Here is a 23,888-nt window from a genome sequence, read left to right on the forward strand (position 1 = left end):
TATCCTCCCACCACACTGACGAAGAATTCTACAAAACAGTAGTCAATATCCAGAAACACTGTTCAGTGTTGGACATCATATTTGCTGAATACACAAAGCTTCACAGCTTGTCTTTCATTGTACAAAGTCTGGTAAAGGTAAAGGTAAAAGGACCCCTGACCATTAGGTCTAGTCGTGGCCGACTCTGGGGTTGCGGCGCTCATCTCGCTTTATTGGCCGAGGGAGCCGGCGTACAGCTTCCGGGTCATGTGGCCAGCATGACTAAGCTGCTTCTGGCGAACCAGAGCAGTGCACGGAAACGCCATTTACCTTCCCGCTGGAGCGGTACCTATTGATCTACTTGCACTTTGGCGTGCTTTCGAACTGCTAGGTTGGTAGGTACCTTGCTTCATTTAAAGATTTTCAAAGATGTTGAGAATAAAGATTTCATTTTGCACTTCTTATGGTTTGAAGGAATTCTATTAAGATTGTCTATTGCGTATATACGTGGTCATCGTGTTGCCTAGACATGGCTGACTATCTCTTTGCAACACAGGGGTTGGTTTGGTTGCTAATTGCTTTACCTGGGATTCTCAGCAAATGCATGAGTCAGAGGAAGAGTAGGACCATTTCTCCCAAATAAATGACTGTGCATAGGCTGCACTATGAAGGAACTGTTTGCAAAGGTCCCCAATTTCCTCACTAGTTACTCTGTACATGCCCGGAGGCCATTTGTTATGTGTTTGCCTACTTTAGGAATGGGACGCGGGTGGCGCTGTGGGTTAAACCACAGAGCCTAGGACTTGCTGATCCGAAGGTTGGCGGTTCGAATCCCCGCGATGGGGTGAACTCCCGTTGCTCGGTCCCTGCTCCTGCCAACCTAGCAGTTCGAAAGCACGTCAAAGTGCAAGTAGATAAATAGGTACCTCTCCGGCAGGAAGGTAAATGGCGTTTCCGTGTGCTGCTCTGGTTCACCAGAAGTGGCTTAGTCACGCTGGCCACATGACCCGGCAGCTGTACGCCGGCTCCCTCGGCCAATAAAGTGAGATGAGTGCTGCAACCCCCTGAGTCGGCTACGACTGGACCTAATGGTCAGGAGTCCCTTTACCTTTACTTTAGGAATGGAACCCGCTGCTTGAAAACTCCCACGCCCATCCTCTCCAACATTTTTGCCCCCTAAATCAGGATGTCAGGAGGGGCACGTCTGCCAGCCTTGCACTCTGGTGCTCGTCAGCAGGATTGCACCAGAGCATCTTCTGATCTGGTCTCATCAGCAGACTTGTGCCAGAGTGAGCGCCAGAACAAAAAACAGGGCATTGCAGGATCCAAACTGAAGCCTGGATTGGCTTCTGTGATCCAAGTTGGCCGCTCAAGGGTTATGCACACTCCCACAACAACTACAGTTGTACCTTGGTTGTCGAACGCCCTGGAACACCGACGTTTTGGCTCCCGAATGATCAAAACCCAGAAGTGACTGTTCCGGTTTCTGAACGTTCTTTTGGAAGCCGAACATCCGACAGGGCTTCCGATTGGCTGCAGAAGCTTCCTGCAGCCAATCAGAAGCTGTGATTTGGAAGTCGAATGCTTTGGAAGTCGATCGGACTTCCAGAATGGATTCCATTCAACTTCCCAGTGGTGGAATTGCATGAGATTTGGAGCGCAAGTGACTTCAAGCAGCCACACGTAGGAAATCATTCTTCCTTAACAGGAAAAACCGGTGCACAGCCCCCACCCACTCCAACACCCCGCTTGAGGAGATTTCACCCCTCCCATATCCAAGAATCTCCTGAGGAGTCTGCTGATTCTGCAGAGAGGAGGAGGCGTGTTCTGCTCTCTACTTATTCTGCTCCAGCACCACATCAGAGGGCCGGTCAGAGAAGTCGGTCAGTCTGTCAGTCAGTGTGTCGGAGAGAGAGAGTGTTAGAGAGAGATTGTGTGTTTAGATAAGGTTGCTGATAAGAGCAGCTGCAGACACTCAGTGCGGTTTAGCATTCATTTATGCTTAGGCTCATTTAGCTCTGTATATAGTTGTAGATGGAATAAAGAAGATATTCTACAGAGCTGCTCTCCGAGTTGTTTATATACTCTGCTAGACTCTGCTGTACTCTGCTTTGCGATGACTGTCTACTTGTGGAAGTGAATCCAGTGCTCACAACTCTAAGCTGTGAGTCCATAGCACTTTGACCTGTTCCTGCGCTAAAGGTGGTCTCTGGAAGTGCTACCCAGCTTGCCTAGCCCAGTCGGGGCTGAGGTGGATGAGTCCAGTTAGTGGCACTGGCTCAAGGGTGATGCTGACACCGCTGTGCATGGGAACCAGAGCTAAAGTGTGGGTCCAAGGATGTTGCAACAGCCCCGTTGAACAGATGTAGAAAGCCTTCCCAAACCAACGGTGATTTGGACTTGCTTCTACTGAGCTGAGCGGGTGTTTCACAAGAGCAGCATGCCCTGTGAGCTCACAAAGAAAGTAGGCCCAAGTCACTGGGGAAGTGCTACCCAACTTGTGCTAGGTGCAAGGAATAGATCCTTCACTGTGGTTGCAGGGACACTCTGGAACTCCCTGCCCATTGATACTAGACGGGTGTCTTTCCTGTACTGGTTTCAGCACCGGCTAAAAACATTTTTGTTTAGGTGAGCCTACTCACACATGCAAATTTGGCATGCAGTTTAAAATGTATTTTTTAAAAAAGGTCTGTGTGTGTGTGTGTGTGTGTGTGTGTGTGTGCAAAATAGCTCATCTTATTTATATTTATAAGCCAACTTGTTTTTAACATCTGATTTAATTGGTACATTTTAATGTCTATTTAATGTGAAGCATTTAGAGGTTTTGAGGATTAAGCGGTATAGAAATCCTGTTTAAAGAAAATAGAGTGGTACTTTGGTTTGCGTACGTCTTGGTTTGCATACGTTTTGGATTACAAACACGTAAAATCCGGAAGTGCGTGTTCCGGTTTGCAACCTTTTTTTGGATTACAACCCTTTTTTGGGGGGGATTACGAACAAAAAATTTTTGGAGGCCCCATTGGCGAAAGCGCGCCTTAGGTTCCAATCTGTTTTGGTTTACAAACGGACCTCCAGAACGGATTATGGTTGTAAACCAAGGTACCCCTGTAAACAGGCAAGAAGTGTTTTATGTAGATTAAGCCCTGCACTTTAAAAAGAGTAATGGAATCTTGGAGTTGGAAGGGACCCTGGGGTCATCTAGTCCAACCCCCTGCAATGCAGGAATCTCAGCTAAAGCATCCATGACAGATGGCCATCCAACCTCTGCTTCAAAACCTCAAAGGAAATAACAATTCAAAAGGTCTACACTGCAGCCCGGAGAACAGAAAATATTTGAGAACCAGGGCATTCTGCAGAAAATCCTGTTGTTAAAAAGCATTTAAAATGACAGGATGATTCAACGCAGACTTAGGCCAGGATGATTAAAAGGAAAGAAAAAAAAGGATTTAAATCAACAAATGGTTTTGCTTTCACATACAGCAGACGGAAGATTCTCTTTTATTTTCAACCCTCTGTAAAATCAGAGCAATAAAACGTAGTAGTCCCCTCTCGCTCACCTCCCTCCCTCCCTCCCTCCCTGCAAATGCCGTCATACCCAGCCAACTTAATTAGCAACTTCGGAGTAATCGTGATAATGAGCTAAGTCAGCGAAAATGTCGTTGGGGCTCTTGCAGCTCAGGTTGCAAAAGCAGGCGTTGATCCACATGACTTTCTTGGAGAACCCGGTCCCATCCGGGCACTCGAAGCTGACGTCGATGGTCTTCGACTTGTATGGAGTACAGCAGCGATTGTCCACACAGACGCCGCAGTATTTCGGCCGGTAAGCTGCCTTGCTCACGCATCCAGACAGAGTATAGTTCATCAGCTCCTGCCTCCTGTACACTGCTAAGCATTTCTTTCCAGGCTAGAAACAACATGAGAGAGAGAGAGAGATGATAGCGATCAACTTGATCAATTAAATATTTTTATTTACGCTTCCAGTAATAATAATATTCATAATAATTTATTATTTCTACCCTGTCCATCTGGCTGGGTCTCCCCAGCCACTCTGGGCGGCTTTCAACAGAACATTAAAAACAGAACAAAACTTTGAAAACAGAATAAAACTTCTCCAAGAACTATGAAGAGGCTGGAAAGTGCTAGAAACTCTCAGCTCTCTTCATCGCTGACCATTGGCCATGCTGGCTAGCGTCCAACAATATCTAGAGGTTTACAGGTAGACTATCCATGGGTTATGCAGTCTTCGTTCCCAGTTGCAAAACCCCTTGATTAAAACCACAACTCTCAGAAGCCTCTGTGCCTCCATGTCAGGGACCGTGCTGACGAGGGCTGCACTGAGGAGGAATGGTGGGAGCCTCTCCCTCCTCCTGCTCCTGCTCCGGATCCTGAATCTTCCCACAGTATAGATTTAGAATAGCGGTTTGCAGAGGGACATAGTTCAGAAGGCAGAAGTTGGGAAGTACTGGATGGGGAATAGCTAGGAGGAGAAGCACTGGGGGAGAGAGAGTTAACAGACTCACTGTCGCTGGAAAGCATTCATCTGCTCAGCCCAAGGTCAAGAAGAGCAGGTAAGGTGGCGGCACAGAAAGCACAGTGGTTGTGAGATCAGGTTACAAAATGTGGTAGTGATGTGGGTGACTAGGGAGGAAGTGGGTGAAACCCTTAATTAGGAGCACCGTCATTCCTAACAATGGATTCTTTGTTCTCTCTCTGTGATCATCAAAGTTTCTAACTGGTAAGAGACTCCTTTCTCTTTGTTCTGCTTATTTACTGCCGGGGGGGGGGGGGGGAGGAAGCTGATTCCCTGAAGCCTGATACCCCATCATGTTGTCCATCTCTTTGGACAGGACAGAGCTGCAATTGGATAGCCTAAGTAAATAAGGGACGCGGGTGGCACTGTGGGTTAAACCACAGAGCCTAGGACTTGCCAATCAGAAGGTCGGCGGTTCGAATCCCCTCGACGGGGTGAGCTCCCGTTGCTCGGTCCCTGCTCCTGCTAACCTAGCAGTTTGAAAGCACGTCAAAGTGCAAGTAGATAAATAGGTACCACTCCGGTGGGAAGGTAAACGGTGTTTCTGTGTGCTGCTCTGGTTCACCAGCAGCGGCTTAGTCATGCTGGCCACATGACCCGGAAGCTGTACGCTGGCTCCCTCGGCCAATAAAGCGAGATGAGCGCCACAACCCCAGAGTCAGCCATGACTGTACCTAATGGTCAGGGGTCCCTTTACCTTTAAGTAAATAAGTAAGTGACCACTCAGGTCTCAAACACCCGGGAAGGGAATTTGGAAAAACACTAGGACCCAAGGACTTAGAAATGGTATCATCTGGAGATGCCATAAAAAGCTAGTGGCTGTTGTGGAGAAATTGTGGGAGCTTCTTGTGGGTGGATGGGGAAACAAGAGCAATCCTGCAAGCAGTACCTTAGTGTGCTTAATGTGGTGAAGCAGGAGCAACAAGGAGGATTTCTGTCTGTATTATCCCATACCTTAATGTGCTTGGCGATGTCCTCTTCACATGGGCGCATGTTACAGAGCCGACTCTCTTTTGTCAGACGGCACTGGTCGTTCTCGTTCGTGATTCTTTGGGACGTGCCCATCCCGCAGGTCTTCGAGCAGGGACTCCAGGAAGAGGTGTGGAGGATGCAGTTTTTCTGCCACGACTCAATTTCCCCTTCGTAAACTGTAAAAAAGAGAGGAAAGGAACACATGGCATTAGGTGAGCTTATGCGCCAACCTCAGGAATTCCCTGTGAAGAGGAATTGGTTGTTAAACCGCTCTAATTGAAAAAAACACATATACACATAGGCCGTATAGTAACAATTGCAAAGCTATTTACTAGAAACTATTTCTCAAAAGGGGGTGCGGGTGGCACTCTGGGTTAAACCACAGAGCCTAGGACTTGCTGATCAGAAGGTCGGCAGTTCGAATCCCCGCAACAGGGTGAGCTCCTGTTGCTCAGTCCCTGCTCCTGCCAACCTAGCAGTTCGAAAGCACGTTAAAGTGCAAGTAGATAAATAGGTACCACTCTGGCAGGAAGGCAAACAGCGTTTCCGTGCACTGCTCTGGATCGCCAGAAGCGGCTTAGTCATGCTGGCCACATGACTCAGAAGCTGTACCTCGGCCAGTAAAGCAAGATGATCGCCGCAACCCTAGAGTCGGTCACAACTGGACCTAATGGTCAGGGGTCCCTTTACCTTTACTTCTCAAAAATTAGATACAGCTTCTTATAATGTCAAAATCAACATTGTGACATAATATATTAGAATGTAGCTTTCCAGTTGACCACCAAGTCCAGTATGTACAAAATACAAGTCCTTTATTGTTAGTGCCATAGTACAGTGGTGCCTCGCAAGACTAAAAGAATCCGTTCCGCGAGTCTTTTCGTCTTGCGGTTTTTTCGTCTTGCGAAGCAAGCCCATTAGCGGATTAGCGCTATTAGCGCTATTAGCAGTTTAAGGGCTATTAACGGCTATTAAAGGCTTAAGGGATTAGCGGATTAGCTGCTAAAAGGCTATTAGCAGCTTGGCGCTTTAGAAAAAGGGGTTGGGGAGCGGAAAAAAATCGCAAGAATCGCAAGACATTTTCGTCTTGCGAAGCAAGCCCATAGGGAAATTCGTCTTGCGAAGCACCTCTGAAAACGGAAAACCCTTTCGTCTTGCGGGTTTTCTGTCTTGCGAGGCATTCGTCTTGCGGGGCACCACTGTACATTCTTTTCTAATTTCTTCATCTTCCCTTGTATTTTTCTGTCTGTTGTCTTGCTTAGAAGAGTGGCATGAAATAATCTTCTAAGTGTCTAATGAAGATGATTGGGTTGGCAGACAAAAGAACCTGGCACTAATGGATGCTGCCACAGGCAGACGAGACAAGGATTCCTAGATATTCCCCTGTTTCGCCCGAAGGGGCTTCATCAGCTGTGCATGGTTCTAAATCATATAAACATAGACACTTTGTAATATACATAACTACACAAATTCCAAAGTAACATACACAGATATAAAAAATGTACATACCGGTACTATATATATATATAGGCATTCTGGTGGTTTGGGGTTTTTCTTATTTCTTTTTATTAAACCACTCTGGCAATCGTGGCTCTGTGAGTCGGGGTCTCCTAACAACTCACAGCAACCTTAAACTACAGTTCCCAGGATTCTTTGGGGGGGAGCCATGTCTGCTTAAAGTGGTACGATGCTTGTTTAAATGTACAGTGGATGCTTGGGTTGTGAACGTGATCCATGTGGGATGCACGTTCACAACCCGCAGCTTTCGCAACCCACACCTGCCGTCTGCGCACGCATGGGTTGCGATTCGGTGCTTCTGTGTATGCGCAAAGCGTGACTTAGCATTTCTGCGCATGCACAACCACCAAAACCCAGAAGTAATCCGTTCTAGTACTTCCGGGTTTTGGCGGTCCATAACCCGAAAAAACACAACCTAAAGCATCTGTAACCCGAGGTATGACTGTATAGTGCGAATGTGGCCTTAAATGTGAGCTAGATAAAGCAGTGGTCTGCCCTTGTATAATACAGCTTTTCTACCTTTTTCCCTGCTGGAGCAAAACCACCTTGGAAGGGTAGATGTTGAGCTGGAAAATGGCCAGCAGGTAAAAAATTCAGCACCTCTTCTCAATTCCCTCCAAGACCAGCCCTCAAGTGGCTGTTGGTTTTGATTGGTTTTGTTTTCGTTGCAGAGAAAAAAGTTACATCTGGAACTCCATGCTGCAGGGAATTTGTCCCTAAAAGCTGTGGGTAGCTTTCTTCCTCCGAAGTCTTAGAAAGTTGCCCCTCCTCACGTGCTCCACACACACACACACACACACACACACACCACCGCCAATACCTGCAGAGGAGATGTGCCGTGGGGAGGTCTTTCTGATTTTCTTGGAGTCGTCGCAGACCCACTGTTCGCAGCATTGCCCCTTCAGCTTAATCTGTTTGGGGTTGGGGCACCAAACGAGGGGCGGCTTGGAGTCTCTGCAGGTGGGGACACAGCCCACCGCTCCTCCGATACAGGTGCAATTGTACTTGCAATTGGGCTGGAAGGACTGTCCGTTCTTGTACCTGACCCCATCGAGGATGCAGTCGAGGCCGACAATTTCTACAAAAGGAAGAGGGGAAATGCATAAAGAGAGAGAGAGAGAGTTTCAAAAGCCCAGGCTCACATGACATCTGATATCACAGCAGCAATCAGGTTTTTAATACACAGATTTTCCCTCCCTCCCCCTTCCTTCCTTCCTTCCTTCCTTCCTTCCTTCCTTCCTCCCTCCCTCCCTCCCTCCCTCCCTCCCCCTTCCTTCCTCCCTCCCTTCCTTCCTTCCTTCCTCCCTTCCGCACCAGACAAGGGCAGGTTATCTATTTACTTATAAGGGACGCGGGTCAGAAGGTCTTGCCGATCAGAAGGTCGGCTGTTCAAATCCCTGCGACGGGGTGAGCTCCCCTTCCTCGGTCCCTGCTCCAGCCAACCTAGCAGTTCGAAAACACGTCTAAGTGCAAGTAGATAAATAGGTACAGCTCCGGCGGGAAGGCAAACGGTGTTTCCGTGCGCTGCTCTGGTTCGCTTAGTCATGCTGGCCCCATGACCCGGACGCTGTACGCCGGCTCCCTCAGCCAATAAAGCGAGATGAGCGCCGCAACCCCAGAGTCGTCTGCGACTGGACCTAATGGTCAGGAGTCCCTTTACCTTTACTTTTGTAAACTGCCCACTCCTTAAATTATCAAGGCGGGGTACAATAAATTAAAACACTGCAATGTAAAATCGTAAAAATGCAGAAATAACATAAATTAGTCAAATTTTATGTTGTGAAGCTCCCTTAGACCTACGGGTATAGGGCCTCATAATAATAATAGCAACAATACAGTCAAACCTTTTGGTTGTCGAACCTAATCTGTTCGGCTTCCGAAACGTTCGACAACTGATGCACGGCTTCCGATTGACTGAAGGAACTTCCTGCACTCAAACGGAAGTTGGGTCAGATGATCGGCTTCTGAAAAATGTTCAAAAACCGGAACGCTAACAGTAAGGGGGGAAAAGTATTTGATCCCCTGCTAAATTTGCCCGTTTGCCCTCTGATGAAGAAATGACCAGTCCATAATTTTAATGGTAGGTATGTTGTAGCTGTGAGAGACAGAAGAACAGCAGGAATAACAACAGAATAACAACTGGTCATTTCTTCGCCAGAGGGCAAATAGGCAAATTTAGTGGGGGATCAAATACTTTCCCCCCCTCACTGTACTTCCAGGTTTTTGATATTTGGGAGCCAAAAAGTATGATAACAGAAGCGTTCAGGAACTGAGGTTTGACTGTAATAATAATAGCCAGTTTAATTTTCTAATTAAAACTTGGTGAAACAATGACGTTTTTCAGAAGGCAGTGAGATATATGGATTGTAATGTTGGAATTCCTGCTCCATGGTTGCAGTCATGGGATTCTTGTCGATCACATGATGGTATGTGCTTTTTGACTCTACAGAGTGGGAAGTGACAGAGACAGGATGTTTGTGTTACTGTGTTCCATGAAGTGGGACTATTGTCCTTTGTTCTTTCTCTCTTTGCTGTCTGATGCTAGAGAGAGAGGGAGTCATGTTGCAGTGCTCCGTGTGTGTTTATATGTAAATAAAGTAGATTAGCCAGAATGCTGAGTTGCTGAGGTCTGTCACGCTAGGTGCGCAAACTCTGCAGATCCCTAAGTGTGCTGGTGTCTGTTGGCATCGGTTGCTGTGATGTTCGGGCTGAAGAAAGCTTTTGAAGCTCCCGAATGATTGACCAGGAGGGAGGGAACATGCCAGTCGGGCATGTGTCTCTACCAGGGTCCTACTCGAGTGTAGGCTGAGCTCCTGACATGTAAGTACCCGTCTGATTTACACAGATTTCTTTCTTCCCTGGAGAAAAGGAACTTCTTTACATAAGAACTGCCAGATTAAACCAAAACCCTATGTGGTCCATCGCTTTCCTTCCTTCCTTCCTCAACAGCCAACCAGATGCCTATGGGAAGCCCAACAGGCAGAGCACGAGGGCAGTAGTTATTTCTCTCTGTTGTTTCCCAGTTTGCAACTAGTATCCAGAGACATGCTACCCCTGATCATGTAAGGAGCATCTAATCATTGTGACTAGGAGCCAACGGCATTATCCTCTAGGAAAGCCAGCTCCATTGGCATCACCATCACCACCACCACCAATAATAATAATAATAATAATAATAATAATAATAATAATAATACATTATTTATACCCCACCCATCTGGGTGGCTCCCAACAGAGTTAAAAACAAAACAGAACATCAAACATTAAAAACTTCCCTAAACAGGGCTGCCTTCAAATGTCTTCTAAAAGTCAGATAGTTATTCATTTCCTTGGCATCTGATGGGAGGGTGTTCCACAGGGCAGGTGCCACTACTGAGAAGGCCCTCTGCCTGGTTCCCTGTAATCTCACTTCCTGCAGTGGAGGAACCACCAGAAGGCCCTCAGAGCTGGACCTCAGTGTCCGGGGTGAATGATGCTACAATGGTACATCTCCCACCTTTCAGTTTCATAGTTGGACCCCAGCTTCCAATATTATGAGGAAGGGAGAAATCCACATTCATGTGCTGTGCATATTTTTTTTAATAAAAAAACTTTAACTTAGGTGTTTTTTTAAAAATAAAAATACCCTTTAACTTAGGCCCCTGTTAGTACTTGCCTGGTGAGATTCAGGTGCTTTTACATGCAGTACCACGCAGTACAACTTGGCTTAGTTACAGTGGTGAAAATTCCTAAATTATTGGTACAGGGACACAATAATGGCTTGCAAAGGCCATGCAGTCTGAGCTTGGAGCAACCAGCCCAGACCACTTTACATGCAGGAGTTCACGTGGAGGACCGAAGGAACAATATCTTGGCTTCCTTTCTCCCAGGGTGAAGGGAAGTGAACTAGCTAGGCCTGGCAGGACAGCTTACTCTATGGCATTAACCCCTTCATGAATTAATTAGACTTAAGTATATTGGTTATCCCACACTTTTAAGCAACTCATTCAGAGTGAATGACAATCTACTGGAAACCCAAATTTCCCTTTGTTCCGATTTGGCATTAAAGAGTGGGTTTTCCTGGGGCAGGGGGTGGGGGGTGGGGAACATCCAAAAAATGCTCAGGCGCAGAGCTTTAAAAGTGCGGACCCGTACCTATAAAGTGTGGGGCAAAAGGTAACTGTGGATGAGCCGTTATACTGAGCCAAAGAAGTGATCCCTCTAGATCAGTATGATCTACACTGAAGGACAGTGGTTCTCTCCATGGTTTCAGAAAGGGGACATTTTCAATCCTACCTGGAGAGACCAGAGATCGATTGAAGCAGCGACATTTCATAAGCGAATGAGATATTCCAAAGGTAAACTACAGCCCTTTTTAAGGTAATGTGAAATCCACGGTGCAGGTTACGGCTTGTGCCACCGCAGCCTTTCAAAATCAACCCCTTTTGTCTTGAGTTCACAGGTGTTTGTACAAATGCTTACAGTAGTTTGTTTTGCTTTATTTCTCTCCCACAGGAACATGCACAGCTCCTGCAGTTTTAATAGAATATCCTGTTTCAGCTGCAGACAAAAAAGGGACTGAGCCATTGAGTCTCTGTTTTCCCACTTTTACTACAATGATCCTGCCTATTTGGAAGTGTGGGTGTGTGAGGGAGGTGCTGTGCTTGTAGGATTTTGTTTTAAATAGAGGGGGAAATTCCAAAACTTGAGATCGAATTGTAAGCAGATCCGCATGTTTTCCCCCACTCCTGGGTTTGCCAATGTTTTGCACAGCTTCAAAGCCAAACCAGGTTTTCAATACCCCGGCGATCCTATTTCGACACTTGGAGTGTTTACTGTGTAACCTCAAACCTTACAAATTGTTTGGGAACTTGAATTTTCTGGAACAGCGTGCAATAAATATTTTGGTCTGAATTTAACCGTGAGCTGGACCACCCAAAGCAGCAAAGAAATGATGCTAAGAAGAAAAAGAAGAAGCGTGAAAAGATGAAAATATACCAACAGAAGAGCAATGCTTGTACAAATTGATAGAGCTCACAGAATTAGCAAACAAGACAGCCAAAATAAGGAACTGGGACGAGAGGAAGACAAGGACAGGGGGGGGGAGTGGGAATACCTTACGGAATATCTAAAAAGAAATGACATTGCAGTAAACCTGCAAGTAGGAGTAATTCTTTCAACAACAGTAAGAAAGGACGGGAATAAAAAAAGGGTGGAGAAATTAATGGAGATGCAGCAAATCAAGGCTTTGTTAGAATGCCACTGAAGGTCAGGTTGGGAAATCTGCACAGAAACAATGTCAGATGAAATATGTATGGTGTACAATGAAAATTGGAAAATGCATAAAACTGTGGTTTTCAACCAGTGTCTTGTGGCACCCTGGGGTGCCTTGAATGATGGTCAGGGGTGCTGCGGGCAACACTGATCTCTGTCCCTCTTTCCTTCCCTCCCTTCTTCTGATGCCCTCTTGCACCTCTGGCTCCCAAAGGCATGCACAGCCCTGGCTACAAGCTCGCCAGGTGAATGGGGCCTCTGGGGCTAGCCAGGTGCTGCTTCCCAGGGCCCTGTGGGGCAGTGTGAGGAGGCACCTCTCTTTGGGGTCGGGTGGGCAGCTGAGAGACAAGGGTCGGCAGTTGCAGCTGCCTAGAAGACTCCCGCCTAGGACTTGCCAATCAGAAGGTCGGCGGTTCGAATCCCCGCGACGGGGTGAGCTCCCGTTGCTCGGTCCCTGCTCCTGCCAACCTAGCAGTTCAAAAGCATATCAAAGTGCAAGTAGATAAATAGGTACCGGTCCGGCAGGAAGGTAAACGGCATTTCCGCGCGCTGCTCTGGTTCACCAGAAGCGGCTTAGTCATGCTGGCCACATGTCCCGGAAGCTGTACGCCGGATTCCTCGGCCAATAAAGCGAGATGAGCACCACAACCCCAGAGTTGGCCACGACTGGACCTAATGGTCAGGGGTCCCTTTACCTTTACCTTTAGAAGACTCCCAAGGATAGAGGGCTGAGGGAACACTCCACAAGGGAGGCTTTTCGAAAAAGGGTGAGAGGCTGGCTCTGCAGGCAAGAGATGACATAACTGGGCTCCTGAATCCCACAGGGGTGCCACAGAAAGAATGTAGTTGGCTGAGGGAGTTGTGGACTCAGAAAGGTTTAAAACCTCTAGCATAAAGAAAAAGAAAAAGAAGCAACGTCGCCAGATGTTGCTAGAGTGGAACAAGGCAAATCCAGAAGCAAAGGATCTCAAAGTGGTGGCCCAGCTAGAGGAAGAAAACTAAACCCTGATAATGCTTCACAACATCATTGTTTTGGGTATTATTATTTTATTTAATGCATTTGCAATGGCACCTTGGTTTTTGAAGGCAATCCGTTCTGGAAGACTGAGTTCTGAAATGTTTGCAAACCAAAAACTCAATAGCCAACAGCTAGGCCTCAGGATCCTGCTGAAGCGGCATGGCATGTTCGACTTCTGAGACGTGTTTGAAAAATGAAGCGTTTACTTTTGGGTTTATGGCGTTCAAAAACCGAAATGTTTGTCAACGGAGATGTTCAAAAACCGAGGTATAATAATAATAATTGTAATAGTAGTAGTAGTAATAATAATAATAATATTTATACCCCGCCCGTCTGGCTGGCTTTCCGCAGCCACTCTGGGCGGCTTCCAACACAATATTAAAATACAGCAATGCATCAAATATTAAAAGCTTCCCTAAACAGGGCTGCCTTCATATGTCGTCTAAAAGTCTGGTTGTTGTTTTTCTCTTTGACATCTGGTGGGAGGGCGTTCCACAGGACAGGCACCACTACCGAGAAGGCCTTCTGCCTGGTTCCCTGTAACTTGGCTTCTTGCAGCGAGGGAACCACCAGAAGGCCCTCGGCGCTGGACCTCATTGTCTGGGCTGAACGATGGGGGTGGAGACGCTCCTTCAGGTATACTGGGCCGAGGCCGTTCAGGGCTTTATAGGTCAGCACCAACACTTTGAATTGTGCTCGGAAACGTACTGGGAGCCAATGTAGGTCTTTCAAGACCAGTACCATTGAATATCCTGCCTTTCTCAGTCTACTTTAAGAGAAGAAACAACCTGGGACACGTTCAGACCGACAGGAAGCACCATGACCCGTATCTCTGGCAAAAAGAAAGAGGTACATCACTTACGTGAACACACTCCTATTTCGTACCTAGGTCTGTCTCTGCTGTAGTCACAGTACAGCCCCCTGTGGGCGTCGCAAGTGTCCGCCTCTGTGCAGTTCTCCCCCAACTGCTTGGCACACGTCTTGCAGCACTCACAGCCGTCGGTCATCAGGCTGATGCCCGCCGGGCAAACAGGCGGCGTCTTCGGACATTCGCACGGCCACTTACAGTACTGCGTCCGCACGTAAGCCTCGGTCGTGGAGGAGGTGACAGGGGGTGACATGGTAGTCGTGGTGATGTTCTGGGCAAAGACCTGGGTCAGAAAAGGAGAAAAAGCTTAGCAGGGAAACTCCTGAAGCCTTCAGGAATCCAGTGACTGGCTCACTAATCTCTCCTGCTTCACAGATCTACCCGGTGCTGGTACTGACTGGTATGGAGAACATAGAAACCTAGGACTTGTACAGTCAGGCAATTGGCCTACCTTGTATTGTCTACACTGACTGACAGCAGCTCTCCAGGATTTCGGGCAGGAGTCTTTCTCAGCCGTACCTGGTGATGCCAGGACTTGAACTTGGAACCTTCTGCTTGCAATGCAGATGATCTGCCACTGAGCTATGGTTCTTCTCCCATGTCTTTTTCCCACTGCCCATGACAGCCATTTTGTGCTGGCACCCACGGCACTATTATCAAGGTATTTCCACAAGGGCAGGGGGGGGGGGATAGTGCAGATATTAATACTGCAGAGCTTGAGGCAGCTAAAACAGTTAAAAACTGACTCTTATTGCCTAAAAAACTGACTCTTTATACAGTGGTACCTGGGGTTACAAACGCTTCGGGTTACAAACACTTTGGGTTACAAACTCCGCTAACCTGGAAGTAGTACCTCAGGTTGAGAATGAAAATTGCACGGCAGTGGTGCACCAGCAGCGGGAGGCCCCATTAGTGAAAGGATGCTTCAGGTTAAGAACAGTTTTGGGTTAAGAACAGACCTCCGGAACGAATTAAGTTGATAACCCGAGGTACCACTATATGCCCCCAAACTGACTCTTATTGGGATAGAAGTTGTTCAGACCCATAAATATGATTCAAAAGCTTCACTCATATGCTTGTCCAAGCATAGGCTCATCTTCTTAGAAATATTAGATCACTCCCAACAGGCCTAGAATCAGAGGTCTGTCTCTCTCCACACAGACTCCATTAGCCTGTTTTCTCTTCAGGAGAGAGACTTCATAAGCACATCCTCTGTTCTCTGTGACTCCCAGAGAAAGACTCAAGGACAAGTTCCCCAAGATGGCAATTTGCAACTGAACACCTCTCTTACAAGACCTAAGGTTAAACACCACATGAGAGCTAACAGAGAACACCAACAGTTTATTATCAGCCCATCTAGGTGCTTAGAGAGCCCTTCTTAGCTTTAATTGGGATATATATACCCCAATGAAATTTTCCAGTTAAACTTTCAACAATACACATTCAAACACTGGAGAGAGTTATTTCCATTTCAAGGTCAACTAAGCAATTACGCTTAACAGGAAAGCACTGCTTCTATCCAATATTATGATGCTGAGCAAGACAGATCAATAGCCTGACCCAGTTTAAGGATGCTTCCTATGTTCCAGCCTGAAATTTGGTAGTATTCATCAATTCGGTAGCAACATCAGGATGCAATGCATTGCAATTCATACTTTTGTTTGTTTTCCATGATGGTCTGGAAATTTCACCCCTTCAAGATGGGGAAGCGGTGCAATGCCACAATTGTTTGCCTTTGGGTAGATTGCACTGAGAACATGTTCCCCAGGTTATTGGGCGGTTCCGGAGGAATCAGTCCAAGGCCTGACCTATTTCCTCTGCTTATTCCTGTGAGAAGATTACGCCTGACCTGTGAGTTTGGACGGCTCCCAAGAGGAATAGCTTCTTGCACCTGTCAGGGACCGCAGTGCCTTTCTGCTGAACAATTACCCCAGGAGTGAGTTCTCAGGAGATAGAACTGGAATGGACGTCATCGTAGGAATTGAATATAGCCTGGCGTTCTCGCAGGCAATTTTCGGTCCCTTCCCCCTATTCACTGGTCTGTCTTGCATGCTAGCTATGGGTTTTGTTCACTGTCCTGGGATCTAAAGTTACTAAACTGTTCTGCTTTTGCTTTTTCACCCTTAAAAGGCCCGGCCTTTAATGCCAAAATTAAAGCTTCAGATGCAAAGTTAATCATGTCACTTTCATAGGGACTAGAAAGGACATTTCATTCCCATTGCTTAAAAGGCAGGAGTTCCCACAATCACAGCCATGGAATTTGTTGGTTCCCTTTGTTAACAGCATTTAGTTAATAGTTTTCATGTTCTCTTGCAGCTTTTCATCCAGTCTTCTGAAGACCATAAGTGAATCCAAAGTCATGTAGAACATGCAATTCATTTTGATGCCTTTTGATCACCGAATAATACTTTCAAATACTAGTTCTCCGCTTTTTCTTACTTAAACAAAACAAAGTATTCTACCCTTCCATCAAGGAGCTCATGTGATGTAAGAATGAAACAGGCTATAGCCACATACAACAATCCTGCATGGTAATAATTTACAAATTATTTGTAATTCACAAATAATTTATAATTTACTCAGGGTTAAACCGCAGAGCCTAGGACTTGCCAATCAGAAGGTCGGCAGTTCGAATCCCCGTGACAGGGTGAGCTCCCGTTGCTCAGTCCCTGCTCCTGCCAACCTTGCAGTTCGAAAGCATGTCAAGGTGCAAGTAGATAAATAGGTACCGCTCCGGTGGGAAGATAAACGGCATTTCCGTGCACTGCTCTGGTTCGCCAGAAGCGGCTTAGTCATGCTGGCAACATGACCCAGAAGCTGTACCCCGGCTCCCTCGGCCAATAAAGCGAGATGAGCGCTGCAACCCCAGAGTCAGCCACGACTGGACCTAATGGTCAGGGGTCCCTTTACCTTTAAGTATATAGAGGGACCTTAATTAAGAAGAAGCCTGCAACAGAATCATTCCTCAACCACCCCATACGCAGACAAGTAACACTGGGGATGTTGATAACTAGCTATGAGGAAGCTATGTGTAGATCTTAATTAATAATAATAACCAGCATCTGATCTTGCTCAATGTATTTTGCTGCCCGAGGTCAGAGGCAGCCCAATATATTTTTCTGCCTGACTCAAAGGACAAGATGGCAGCCTCTGATTCCTCATAGAAAACCCAGCTGGGCTGGCAAGGATGCATCCTTCACAAAATCTGAGAATATTAGACTGTGATGGGGGTTGCAGGGCAGGTGAGTTTAGGGGAATAGTAGGAGGAAGCCCCCTATCTCTCGGTATCTGCCAATGGTGGTGGCTGCCCCAACCTGCCTAATGGTAGAGCCGGTAGTGCTTGAGATAACAGACAAGATGGCCCCCTCCCCAATTCCCTCAACCATTCCTCATCAGGCTTGGTTTCCAGACCCTTGATAATCTTGCTTGCCTTCTTCTGTGCACGTTCCAGCTTGTCAATAGCCTTCTTAAATTGTGGCACCCAGAGCTGGACACAGTATTCCAGGTGTGGTTTCACCAAAGCAGAATAGAGCAGTACTATTACTTCCTTTGATGTGAACACTGTATTTTTGTTGAATAGAAGGAAAGCACAGTTGCCATCTTTTAAAACTGACTCCCTTCTTGTGCCACTAAAAAGGAAGCTACATTTAGCAAATGACCCATTTTTGTTGCAAAGGGACAAAGCAAAGGGAAAACTTATTTTGTTGTTCACCATTGTGCAAAGCACTGGAATGGGACAGCTGAAAATAATTGGCAATGATTACCCAGCAGTAAATAGTAGTATGACAAAGAGATACCGGTACTTGCTGCAGGCTCCGTTGCCTTTTCTTGCGGCTCCACCTAGTGGTGCAAATATTTTTTGAGCCTGCAATTGCAAGTTTCACTAGTGGTGATGTGCGCAACCCTCCTTTTAGCAACCAAAATTATAATAGAAAAATATGACCACCACCCAACAGCTGCAACCCGAAACAAAAAAAGCATGAAGCGGCCAAGCTAAAATCAGAATTACAAAATGTTATACCTCTGGAGAAATAAGGCACCATTCACTGTATCAGGGATGGGGAACCAACAGGTCTTCTGATCTTGTACTCCCAGCTCCCATCATCTTTGCTATAGGCTTGCTCACACATTACACTTAACACAGGAACAAGTTGTCTGGATGAATACACATGTGTTTGTAACACGGAGCGGACGCTTGTTGATTTCTACAACTCTGTACAATTTCAAATGCCCGAGAAACAAGTCTAGATCCAGTCCAGAGACCAACTGGAATAAAAACAGTGCTTTTTTTGCAGCCAGAATTTGCCAGAACTCAGTTTCAGCACCTCTCGGGTGGGTGCCATTGCCATTATAAGAAAACAAGGGAGGTGTTCGTGCTGAGTTCCGGCACCTCTTTTTCTAGAAAAAAATTGCACTGGATAAAAGAAGGTTTGCGGGGAGAGAAAGGTCTTCAACAGGCCTGAAAAGGCAATAGGTAAAGGTAAAGGGACCCCTGACTGTTAGGTCCAGTCGTGGCCGACTCTGGGGTTGTGACGCTCATCTCGCTTTATTGGCCGAGGGAGCCAGCGTACAGCTTCCGGGTCATGTGGCCAGCATGACTAAGCCGCTTCTGGCGAACCAGAGCAGTGCACGGAAACGCCGTTTACCTTCCTGCTGGAGCGGTACCCATTTATCTACTTGCACTTGACGTGCTTTTGAACTGCTAGGTTGGCAGGAGCAGGGACCGAACAATGGGAGCTCACCCCATCGCGGGGATTTGAACCGCCAACCTTCTGATCGGCAAGCCCGAGGCTCTGTGGTTTAGACCACAGAGCCACCCGCATCCTGAAAAGGCAATAGAGACTTCCTAATATGTAGTGGCAAGGAGTTCCAAAGTATAGTTGTCACCTAGTGGTTTCCCAGATCCAGCCACCACTGCTGGTTAAGCATGAAGCTGGCGAGATGGTCAGGCAGGAGGGCCCAACTGCATGTCAACATCAGCACTAAGGAGCTGTGCCAGCTGCTTGGTGCCTGAAGGTGGCAGCTACTGGCAGCAGAGTGGGATATTTAAAGCCAAGTCAAACCAACAATTCATGTTTTGCTAGATAGGCACGCGATAGGAGCCAAATCTCACTGAGTTTTCCTGTAAATTGCTAAAGAGAACTCTGTGAGAGACACTCCCACTGTGCCCTGACAAAGGTGGGCATAGCTTTATATTCTCCTAACTTCCTGGGCATGTGCTCTTCCTCTTTCAATCTCTTTCTGTTCTGCCAGCAAGTCTATCTTAAGTTAGACTTAAACGTGTACAGTGGTACCTCAGGTTAAGAATTTAATTCGTTCCGGAGGTCCGTTCTTAACCTGAAACTGTTCTTAACCTGAGATACCGCTTTAGCTAATGGGGCCTCTTGCTGCCGCCGTGCGATTTCTGTTCTCATCCTGAAGCAAAGTTCTTAACCCGAGGTACTATTTCTGGGTTAGCGGAGTCTGTAACCTGAAGTGTCTGTAACCTGAAGCGTCTGTAACCCGAGGTACCGCTGTATTTGGAATTGATTTACCATTTCAAGCCTACTTGAATGAAGCTGCTGTATCTGTTACTCTTCAGCAAGCATTCTGAGTGAGTAAATGTTATTTCCCCTTTTTACAAGACTGTGCGATGATTGTTTTAAGGGGGAGAAGAGGGGGAAACACCGGAAGGATCCAGTCTGCCTCAAAGCATCCTGGGACTCAGCTACATTAGTAAAGAAACAACAATTTGAAGGCGCTATAAACATGCAACACCAGATGGCGCCAGAGAGCAAGAAATTTTTATACACCTTTTTCCATAGGGGTTTTTGTTATTATTGTTATAACGATCTAATGTCTGACTTATTTATAGAGTTCTTGGCCCCCTGTGTGTAGATCCATCGCTGGATTACTTAAACTAAACAGCTAAAACTATCCTATCTAAGCTTCCCTTTCAAGCTGCAAAGGGATGTATTCTGCTGAACTCAGAAACATGGGGAAGAAAGGATAATACCTAATAAATATATAATCTCCTAGCATGTATTTACATCCCAACAGCCAGCCTAGTTGGTCCAGATGCATAATCTGGAGGATTGTAGGATCCTCAGGAGCAATGTTTGGGACCACCGAGAGAGGTTGTAAGGAGGACAAGTGAAATGAGAGAGAGAGAGAGAGAGAGAGAGAGCTTTTTTATTTTTTAAAAAAGCTACATTTGTTGATGCAATATATAGACCGGCCTATAGAGACTTAGACTTATGGCTGGATTAGCCCAAGTTGCTATTTTTAACTGAGATGCAAGATGGATTTCTAGTTACATTACACGGCAAAGATGTCTGTGGGAAGCATGTGGGAAAGTCTTTTTTGAGTTCCAGATTCCCACATACATCTAATTAAAATGAGAAATGAAGGACCACATACATTCTTCTTGGTCGAAATGTTGCTTGGGTTGGCAGCATTGCTTAGTGCTCAGCATTCTTGTACGTTTTCCCAGAAGAGTCACCAAACTTATTTTCTTCTTTCTCTGTTTGGTCAGGCAAAAGGAATTCAGCGTTACGGGCAGGGGAGACGGGAAGAATTTGCTGTTGATTCTCCTTCCATTTGGGGTTTCTTCGCCAACAGTATTTGATTTATGTAGGAACTGGGGAATACCTGGTTCACTTTCCCACGTTGACAATTTGCAGCCCTCATACCCCACAAACGTCCTGAAAAAAAACGGGACACCCATTTTCCCCAACGAGAGCACAGCGGCCATTTTGGTTACCGTGATCTCTTCCCCCCCCACAAAAAACACACACTTTGGGGGGACATGGTATTGTGTGCTACCCCAAAATGTGCATTTTGGGGCTCCATGAGAGCACAACACTGAAAAAACGTGTATCTTTTGGGCTCCGTGATCTTGTGTGGATGATTCGCATGGGAAGACATGCATCCCAGTTTTGGGACTCAACAGATTGGCCCCCAACCTCTGCATAAAAACCTCCAAAGGAGTAGAGTCCACAATCTCCTGAGGGAGGCCATTCCACTGTCAAACAGCTCTTACTGTCAGAAAGTTTTCCCTGACGTTTAGTCGGAATCTCCTTCCTTGTAACTTGAAGCCATGGGTTTGAGTCCTACTCTCTAGGGCAGGAGAAGGTGAAGTGTAGGGGGGTCCCCACGAGGCAAGACACAGTGGTAACAGCAAGAGCCTTTCTTGAACTGCATCACTGCAAAACAGGGGCAAAGCAACCGCTTATATACATTCCTGAAAGCCTGGGTCACTCCCACTCCCAACGTGATTGGCTGTCTAAACTTCCAAGCTGCGAATCACGACTCAGAGTTCAAGGCCAATAGCAGTGGCCCAAATCCTGAAATGTTCTGTGATTGGACATCTTGTATCGAATCAGGAGCTCAGAATCCTTAGTCCAGACTCAAGCTCAGGCAAACACAGACCACTGAATACATAACAGAAGGCAAGCTTATTCCCTCTTCCAGGTGACAGCCCTTGAGATATTTGAAGATGGCTAGCATATCTCCTCTCAGTCTCCTCTTTTACAGGCTAAATGTCGGAGGGTATGGGACGTGGGTGGCGCTAGGGATGCGGGTGGCACTGTGGGTAAAAGCCTCAGCGCCTAGGGCTTGCCGATCAAAAGGTCGGCGGTTCGAATCTCCGCGGCGGGGTGCGCTCCCGTTGTTCAGTCCCAGCGCCTGCCAACCTAGCAGTTCGAAAGCACTCCTGAGTGCAAGTAGATAAATAGGTACCGCTCTGGCAGGAAGGTAAATGGTGTTTCCGTGCGCTGCTCTGGTTCACCAGAAGCGGCTTAGTCATGCTGGCCACATGACCCGGAAGCTGTACGCTGGCTCCCTCGGCCAATAAAGCGAGATGGGCGCTGCAACCCCAGAGTCGGCCACGACTGGACCTAATGGCTACCTACCTGTAACCACATCTAGTTTTGGTACCGCTTACTAGCGGGAAGGTAAACAGCGTTTCCGTGTGCGGCTCTGGCTCACCAGAGCAGCGATGTCACGCTGGCCATGTGACCCGGAAGTGTCTCCGGACAGTGCTGGCCCTCGGCCTCTTGAGTGGGATGGGCGCACAACCCTAGAGTCTGTCAAGACTGGCCCATACAGGCAGGGGTACCTTTACCTTTACCTAGCATATCTCCTCTCAGTCTCCTCTTTTACAGGCTAAATGTCGGAGGGTATGGGTGAATAATTAATAATAATAAAAAATTATTATTAATTATTATTAATTAAATATTGATCAATTATTAACAAACAAACAAACAAACAAACAAACAAACAAATAAATATGAATAATTATTAGTAATTGGTAATAGGCCCTTGAAAGCCTCCCCAGGTTACACCCCCTGCCCAAGGCAGACCCTTCACTGGTCCTACTTTGAACCTTCCTGCCTCCTCCCCTGGCTGTGAGATCACCCTGGATTCCCATGATGCCTCTTGCTTCCCTGGATGGAGAACAGAGAGGGCTGTGTGAGCATGTGCAGGTATTACCCTAATGTCGAAAAGCAAGCTTTACGTTCATTGCTCCATCTCCTCCTCCTCCTTTTTTGGCAGATAGTCTGTTGCATGCAATAAACATGACCCTTTACAGCCATTTCCCCTACCTGCTTAGATTTGTCTTCTGTTGAATTTCCCTGAAGATATGTGACTGGGGTGTTTCCTTAACTTAAGTGTCCCCTCAAAGCTCAACGATTTGATTACATGGTTGTCTGCAAAAAGTCAGGGGCTGCAAGGAATGAAGGACGTTGCCAGGGTTTCAGAGTTGAATTTTGTGATTCCTAATTCCTAATTCTAATTCATGCATGCACAGGAAAGCTCATACCAATAACAAACTTAGTTGGTCTCTAAGGTGCGACTGGAAGGAATTTTTTTATTTTGTTTCGATGACGGAAGACCAACACGGCTACCTACCTGTAACTAGTTCTAATTCCTGTTAGCCCATTACCAACTATTTTTACTATGTATTTTGTGGTTTCTGTATTGTGGTTTTATGTTGTGAACCGTCCTGAGATCTATGGATGAAAGGCAGTATACAAATAATGATGAGGCTAGTGATAATAATAATAATAATAATAATAATAATAATAATAATAATACCCTCTCAAAGTTGCCCAGAAGGAAATGTACCCCTCCGGCTGAGTAAGGTCACCTACCCTTTGTACAAGGCTTAAATATCTATCAACTCGAAACCAATGGGATGGGGGGGCGCAATTAATTTTGACTGCATCTCACCCAGTATGAATTCAGCATGGAAAACAAATGGAAGGCAGAAAGTTTAAAAAACATTATACACTTTTAATGCCTTGTTTGTAGTCGAGGTGTTTATCTAGGTGGAACACATGCAGCTGTATCAACAAGAAAGTGCAACCTGAAAGCAAACAGTACTTTTTTTTTTTGTAATTCTCCTTTTCTTCACCTTGTAAAGAGCACCGGGATCTGTGCAGAAATAGCCTCGGCTGGAAATTTAGTCAACAAGGCTGCCTTGGCTGAGACTGCACTCGGCAGACTCTCGGAAAGGGCTCAGAATTGTGGCTTTTGGATTCTGCTTATTAGTTCTGGACTCCGTGTTTGAAACATAAACAGTGGGTAGAACTCTGGCACACCCAGACAGCTGTGGAGTAACTTGGTTTTCATTGCATCTCAGTTCCTTTTGCAAATGGAACCATTGCACTGGTTGCGGGGAACATGCAAAGTGAGAAGGCTGGGAGAAGAGAGGGACAAAAGTTAAGATGTATCTGTGAGAGAGGATTCTCTACTTATCCATCTCTTCT

At 46.4% G+C, this 23,888-nt stretch overlaps 1 protein-coding gene across 1 annotated transcript in view; it reads right to left on the minus strand.

The window, feature by feature from the left end:
• Positions 1–3,557: 3,557 nt before the first annotated feature.
• The window catches only part of CCN4 (cellular communication network factor 4), a 32,574-nt gene continuing 12,243 nt past the window's right edge, over positions 3,558–23,888 (minus strand). Inside the window, exons 2-5 of the mRNA XM_083450656.1 lie at positions 14,131–14,419; positions 7,818–8,075; positions 5,465–5,658; positions 3,558–3,883 (exon numbers count right to left, since the gene is read on the minus strand). Coding sequence (XP_083306782.1) covers positions 3,584–3,883; positions 5,465–5,658; positions 7,818–8,075; positions 14,131–14,419 — 1,041 coding nt within the window. The 3' untranslated portion in view covers positions 3,558–3,583. The remainder of the gene's footprint in view (positions 3,884–5,464; positions 5,659–7,817; positions 8,076–14,130; positions 14,420–23,888) is intronic.

This window comes from Podarcis tiliguerta (assembly GCF_965153285.1).
Source record: "Podarcis tiliguerta genome assembly, chromosome: 7".
Classification (NCBI taxonomy): Eukaryota; Metazoa; Chordata; class Lepidosauria; order Squamata; family Lacertidae; genus Podarcis; species Podarcis tiliguerta.